Source organism: Austrofundulus limnaeus, unplaced genomic scaffold, assembly GCF_001266775.1.
Source record: "Austrofundulus limnaeus strain Quisiro unplaced genomic scaffold, Austrofundulus_limnaeus-1.0 Scaffold906, whole genome shotgun sequence".
Lineage (NCBI taxonomy): Eukaryota > Metazoa > Chordata > Actinopteri > Cyprinodontiformes > Rivulidae > Austrofundulus > Austrofundulus limnaeus.
The window spans coordinates 102,996-110,116 of record NW_013953308.1 but is presented as its reverse complement, the minus strand read 5'-3'; the positions used below and the strand labels follow the sequence as shown (position 1 = coordinate 110,116).

Genomic DNA, 7,121 nt, shown 5'->3' with positions numbered 1-7,121 from the left:
TTTTTAGCTACTTTTTAGCTCATTTAAGCTTCACCTTTTTGTGATAATTTCAGCTTCTTACAGCTTAATTCAGCAAACTTGTGCTGTTTCTGTTTCTTTGTGATAATTTCACTTACTTTTTTGCAACTTTTAGGCTATTTTCAGCAATTTAAACTATTCCACAAAAAAATCATTCACATTAGCTACATTTCCACTTCTTTCATCTACTTTCTGATAATTTTAGCCGTTTTCAGTGTTTTAGCTACTTTTTTAGCTCATTTAAGCTTCACCTTTTGTGACATTTTCAGCTTCTTACAGCTTAATCAGCAAACTTGTGCTGTTTCTGTTCCTCTGTCATAATTTCAGCTACTTTTCTTTGCAAAAGGCTATAGTTTCAGCTGTTTTAAAATGTTTGAATTTTTTTTTCAGCATTAGCATTCACAATGCGTTTTCACAGGAAATGCAAATTCTCTAGCTAGTGTTTGGTTTCAAACTTTGCATCCTGCTTGCTCTCTGCTGTGCGTCACGGGTCTTTATTTTGAAAGTTCAAACCGGAAGCCGGGTCTTGGGCATGATTTGGAGCTTGACAGCGGTGGAGAGAGGAGAGTGGAGACTGTTGAACTGCTAAACGGCGGAGCCTCCAGCGCGCGGAGAACACGCATGTTCGGTGGAGTCCGAAGCCCGACATGAGGGAGTCCGACGTCCGGGAATGACAGCCGCTGTCACCTGGAGGGACGCTTCTCACTCCGAGCCACTCCCGTAAAGAAAACTACAGAAGAAACAAACAAACTGCTGCTGCTGACAGCTCAAGTCACAGATCCGGGGTCGGATCCAGCCGGACCAGGACTATCATGCCAGAGATGGAGAAAGGCAGACCCCCGGAAAACAAACGCAGCAGGAAACCAGCGCACCCCGTGAAGAGGGAGATCAACCAGGAGATGAAGGTGAGGAGCGTGTTTGTGCGCAACGATGTTCCAAAGCGCTTTTACGCACAGCTGTGCGCAAATCACAGCTGCACGACCAAGACACATAAAATGACATTATTTGATCAAACTACTTACGTCATGAATTGTGCAACTAAAGTCGTGTTTATTCTTTTTTATTATTGAAAATAGAGATAACACAATTAAAAACATGTTTTGGTCAAGAATCTAAAATTGAAAAAATGTTTTTTGGTTATAGATGTGAACATTTCGAATAAAAAAAAAGTTGACATTTGCCTTTTAGCGAGGCCAGCTGTGGCCTGGACACGCACAAGTCCAGAGGAGCTCCAGATGTGCGTCACTTCTTCCTCGCTCCCTGCGGTGCACTTTAGAGACTCATGAGAAGAAGAAGAAAAAAATGAGGGGAGAGTGAAGGGGGTGAGGAAGGGAGAGGAGGGGTGCATTTATAATCTTTAAATAGCCTGTAACTTCGGATTTACGCTGGGAAAACTCCAGTGATTGGAAAGAATGCAAACATGACATGAAGGCTTCTTGCTGATGGACAAAAAAAAAAGGCGCTCACTGAGTGTTGGTTGTGTTAAAGGGCAGCACAGAGCTGCAATAAGTGAAATCACAGTAACAGACACGACTCCCTCCCACCATTAGGAGCCCATTGCGTGGAAACTAATCCACGGATTGTCTGCTTTGTTTGGGTTTTGGACACTGGCGTTTTGAGACGCTTGACTCTTATGAAGGATATTAGCTGCAGCAAAGAAATCTTAAGAGACAACTTTTTTCCTTCTTTGTTTTTTAGGGAGGAAATGTGCTGTATGTGTGTGTGTGTTTGTGGTGTCGGATATCCAGGGGAGGTGTAACGTTACATCTTAACTAATTTTAATCAAAACACGCGAAACCCTATCCCCTCGATGTAAGCCTGACTCTCAGGGTCGGCCCCAGTTTGTTGCCTTTGGCTGAGACTCTCCGCGGTTTGGGATATGGCTTGTCACTCTCACAAAGCAGATGTTTGTCTAAACTGCCAAAAAGAAACAAAAACAACATTGTGGGAAATGAAGGAAGAGGGGAAGGGGGGGGGTGAAATTTTAAAAAAAAGTTAAAAACAGGAAAGTGACACTGGCCTATACAGGAGAGCTCCCATCTGGAAGAACACCGCAAGAGCAAACAGTACGAGGAATCCGGGCCAGAAGAACCGATTTCTGGTTCAGCCGAGGTCCGTCCCAGTGTTGTCTCTGTAATCCATCTGTTTCAACACCACATTCGGACCCACTCCCTCCACGTCAGACCCCGAGCGCAGCACCAGACACCGGATCCTTCACTTTAATCATCGTTAGGCATATTTAGCTGGATATGATACCGGTGCTTGCACTCTCCCAGACACATACACACACACACACAGAGCAGAAAGTGAGCAAGCAAAGGGAGGGATCCAGTTCTATGAGGCCCCGGTGCAGAGCAGAGGTCGGAGTGAGGAGAGCAGAGGAAAGAATGTGCAGTCGGTATACTACGGTACTACAACGCCACAGCAGACTGGCTGTGCTGGAAAAGAGTGAAACCTGAGAGGCGGCGCTGTGTCGGGTGTCAGGCCTGGAAGGTGCTGGGATGGAGGGGAGGATAGGGGATGGAGTGTGTGTGGTGGGGTGAAGGATGAGAGCTGGTGAAAGCTGGAGGAAAAAAAGGGAAAGGAGTTTTAGAAAACGAGGGGAGACGAGAGCGCCGTGTCCGAGAACCGTGGGACCTCGCTGCGGTGTTGGGTGTCCCGCTCTGATTTCTGCCCGTTTCGGATCAGGTTTCTCCTCCAATCCGCTTCCTCCAAAGCCGCAGAGAGAAGTGGGTGGATGAAGAGAGAAACCTTTGTATTATTTGGTCTTTTTTTTTTTTCAATCTGGTCATGATATTAAAAACTTGATCACACTCCTTTTTTGTGCAAAGCCGTTTTCTTTTCTCCCTCTTTTTTTCCTCTCAATTAAAAAAAGATAAACAAAGAATGATTCATAGATTTCACACTGGTGTTAGGTTTTAAACCTTTCCGTCTCAGATTAAGCAAAAGTAAACAACTTGAACACATCATGGAAAAAGGAGTCATACTGTACTCCACTGTGCCCCTATTCATTACCTCAGGGCTGAGAAAGAATCCCTCACTTTGATTCAGAATGGGAACCTCTGATGATGTTTGCCGCAGGATGAAAACCTCTGATAATAACCCGAAGATGTTCACAAGTTCTCGTTTTCTTTCTCCCTTTTTTTTTTGCTGTTCAACAGACGTTTGCGGAAAGCACCATGAACGAGCTCCTGGGATGGTACGGCTACGACAAGGTCGACCTCCGAGAGTCCGAGGCCAACGAGATCCGAAACTACAGAGAGAGGCGTCAGCATGTGTCTGTGCTGAAAGGTGAGGGCAGGTGTCGGCAGGTCACTGCTCGCGCAGGATGACGCTAACCAACAGGTTCCGCAGGTTTTCGGGGGCAGACTTTGAGTCAACGGCGCGCCACATCTGCTCAACCTAACCTCCCGCGGTGACGGGGCCTCGAGTTACATTCGTTCAGATGCATCTGTTGTTTGTGCAGAAGTTAATGCGGTGTCCCGTGAGGCGCGCTGCGGTTTCGTGTCGCGGGATTGAATGACAAAGACGAGTTATTATTACATTCTGGTTGTGTCTTTCAGAAAACTCCTTGCCAAAACCCAAAAGCGTGGACGCCAAAGTCGGTCACCCTGTCCTGGCCATGAAGAGCGGAGAAAGGGAATCCTCCAGCGTCCCCTCCTCTTCGCCCACTTCGTCCTCCACGAGTTCCTCCCTGACCTCCCCCAAGGAGCACAAGAGTGCCCCCGTTATTGTCCCCCTCATAAAGCCATCAGCAGGTATGACTCCCAGCTGCTACCACACAAAATGTTTATTACTAATTTTGTATTTGATTACATCACTGAGGACCACATGAGCATTATGACTGCCACATTTTAATTAACTTCAATATTTTGTGTTTAACTCTCACCGCTCTCACCGCTAACAACCAATAACTGAACTCTACCTGGTATTTCCTGCATAGAAACAGTGTTTTAACACGTCCTCTTACAAACACTGCGAAGCGCTAACCCCTAATTTACATTGCATGCGTTATGGCTCCGCTCCGCTGCGGGGGGTCGCAGCTGTGCGTTTCAAGTCCAGTTTACACTACATCCGCTCCGCTCCGGTCCGACAGACGTGCAGGAAGCAGGTCGCGCGATAAATTCAGTGATAAGTGTGGAAGTCACAGCAAAAAATAATTAATTCTGTGAAAGACGAACTCCAAACACAGCTGAAAACAACGATATAAAGGCTTTTGGTATCTATGTTGAAACTGTCTCGCTGTCGTCTTTTTGAAACGTCTGATTTCAAAATAAAATCCACGTGTATCGTGTGTGTACACATATGCTTCATGCTACGTTTTCATCTGCTTCCCAAACAAAACAATACATTCTGACAGCATTTGTGTAGAATTATATCCGTATATTTATTAACATAGCTGCAATTTCGACATTATTCCGACAAATTATCCTGCTGAATAGTGTCTTATTTTGAAAATACGGATGTTGTGCTCGTTTCTTTTCCTGTTGGTGCGACGTAATCTTTAAAAATTGACTCCGGCGCAGCTCCGGCGTCCGGCAGAAATAGGATCAGATCTAATTTTGACGGACCGCCGTCTGCTGACCGTCGCCGTGCGCAGCCAACACTCTCATTGATTATAATGGGTGCGTACTGTATTTGCTGCGGAGGTTGGACCGGAGCGGAGACGGAACGCATGTAGTGTAAATTAGGGGTAAGTGTACGGCTGTCATAATGTGAAATAAATAAAACAGAAATACAAGAGGGTTTTGCTCTGTTTTAAGTGGTGAGTAGCTGCCATCTTGAACTTTGAACTCTCCCACTGTCCGACAGGGAATTCCCACAGGAAGGGGTCTTTCAGTTTAAATTCATGACTCGTAAGTAGGAAATTCCAACTTCCCAGTACAACTGGGTTGCAGTAGAAGTAGCTGGTGAAAATGCAGCGAAGTGGAAATTTTACACGGCAAATTCTTAATCCTGTGCTCCTCCACCTAGTGGTGGGATGCCGTCATTTTGCAATAAAAATAATCAACAAGCTTTTTGTGAAATGTAATGGTCAATGCTGGCTTTAAAGCAGCTTATTTTAAGACACGAATACGTCTTTGAGGCTCTAGTGGGCCACATTTGAGTTCGACACATGGATTCGATCGTTCAGCTGTGGTGACCATCTTGAATATGGTTGACTTAAGGATTGTTTACAGAGAGTTTCATTCAAATCTGCTCAGCAGTTCATGAAATATTTTGCTAACGCTGCTTACGAGTAAGCCCACACTCACATACAGGCACAGACACCTCCTCTGCTTTACAGCATTTCATCCGTTCTGATGCGCACAAGAACCGGTGATCCATGACCGGTACTTGATTTACCCCGAGGTCAATGTGTGAGATCAGCTGCAGGTGATGGAGCAGGGATTAGTTTCAGCTCTTTCCTAAAAGGCTTCTTGAGCAGTAATTGAGGCTGTGAAGAAAGTGAGAACATATAACACCACATATGTTTATTGTGCAGCTGCATGATGGCCATCATTTAGTGTCGGGTTCTTTTTGGATGTGTTTTATGAACTATTGCCAAACTGACTGGAGAAAAGAAGATATTTAAAGTTATAACCGAACACACTGTTAGGACAAATTGACATTTTTTAACTTGCACGTTTTGTTGCCGCAACGATTCAAGCTTTTGCAGATTTTTAAACAGCAGGTGACAAATGTTCACGTTTTGCCTCTGTACGTCGTATTTTTAAATGTAACAATTTCACATTTGAAGGAATAAAGCATAAAAATGGAAAATGCTGCCTTTTAATTTGGCGTTCAATTTAAAAATGTTGCGTCTCAGTGCTGCTAGTTCTCAGCCCGCCAAGTCCGATTCAGTCAATATTTGATTTCACTGTGTTAGATGACAAAACGCAGCTCCATATATACTTCCCTAATGCAACATAAGTGCATAAAGCGGATAATAAGGTGTTGCACAGATGAAGCAGGATCTCTGGATTCCCCTGAAAGCCTGAGACTACTTCAATTAATTGATGATACAGAAAGTTTGGAGCAGGTCCAACTCTAAGCATAGACATGTTATCTCCCTGACTGCTGTTTATTGAGCCCTGATGAGGTTATATTGTTTTAAACTCAATGCCAGTCTCCTTCCAATAGATGAAGGCCGCTCCGACACTGACCACCTCAGCATCTGCAAGCATTCACTCACTGAGCTGCTTCTTTTTGTTTTCGTCTCTGCAGTGGAAGACGTGCAGAATGTGCAGATAGTTTGTGTTTGGTGCCAGAAGGAAGGCGTGAAACGGTACTCTCTCTGCATGGGCTCGGAGCTCAAGAGCTTCTGCAGCGAGAAGTGCTTCGCTGCCTGCAGACGGGCCTATTTCAAACGCAACAAGGTGAGTGAGAATGGCGATCGTACAGGGGGACATATACGCATTTCCTGTTTTAATGAGGAGATCTTAGAAATCCTGACTCTACGTGATCATTTAAGAAAGGAAAAAAAGCAACTCATCGTGTATGCTGGTGTAGATTCTTAGTCATCCAGGTAATGATTAATTTAAAGAAAAGTCTTCGTTCTTTAGTTTTTTCTTTTTTCGTTTCAAAACAGAATCACAAAAAGAAAACAACCTGGGTTTTTCTGTTTTTATAACGTAAATGTAAAAACATTAAATTGAACTAATTAAAAATGCACAATTTGATTTGCTATCCAAATCCAAAATAAAACACTGTTGTTTTAATGTGTAGCGGTCCTGGAAAGTGTTTGCAATGTCTGTGACTTAAAAACCGTTCCTAAACATATCGGCGATGGCTGCATTTGATTCTGCATAACTTAGAATATTAATTTTTATTTTTCACGGTAAAATCATCAGCTTTCAATGAGATTAGTCGACTCTTTCTAAATAAGATCCACGGTGAGAAGTGAAAACGTGATGCTCCAGGAAGTCAGGCCGTGATTTCTGGTTACACCAGGGCAGTGACAAAATATAAAGCTTGTCATTGCTTTAACCATTAAAATGTTAAAAGTAGCCTGTTTTATCTTTGCATTTGTCATTTTTCTAATTTAGCTTTTAAAACCACCTGATTATATATTTTTTTATTATTTTATTTTGAAAAACCAAAGAACGAACCAGATTAAACAC

The 7,121-nt window shown here is 43.7% G+C and overlaps 1 protein-coding gene across 2 annotated transcripts in view; it reads left to right on the top strand.

Annotated features, from left to right (window-relative positions):
* The first annotated feature begins 565 nt into the window (after positions 1 to 565).
* The window catches only part of LOC106533212 (sine oculis-binding protein homolog), a 15,562-nt gene continuing 9,006 nt past the window's right edge, over positions 566 to 7,121 (top strand). For both annotated transcript variants that reach the window (XM_014029452.1, XM_014029451.1), the window contains exons 1-4: positions 566 to 923; positions 3,180 to 3,309; positions 3,582 to 3,776; positions 6,226 to 6,377. In XM_014029452.1, coding sequence (XP_013884906.1) covers positions 831 to 923; positions 3,180 to 3,309; positions 3,582 to 3,776; positions 6,226 to 6,377 — 570 coding nt within the window. In that variant the 5' untranslated portion in view covers positions 566 to 830. The remainder of the gene's footprint in view (positions 924 to 3,179; positions 3,310 to 3,581; positions 3,777 to 6,225; positions 6,378 to 7,121) is intronic.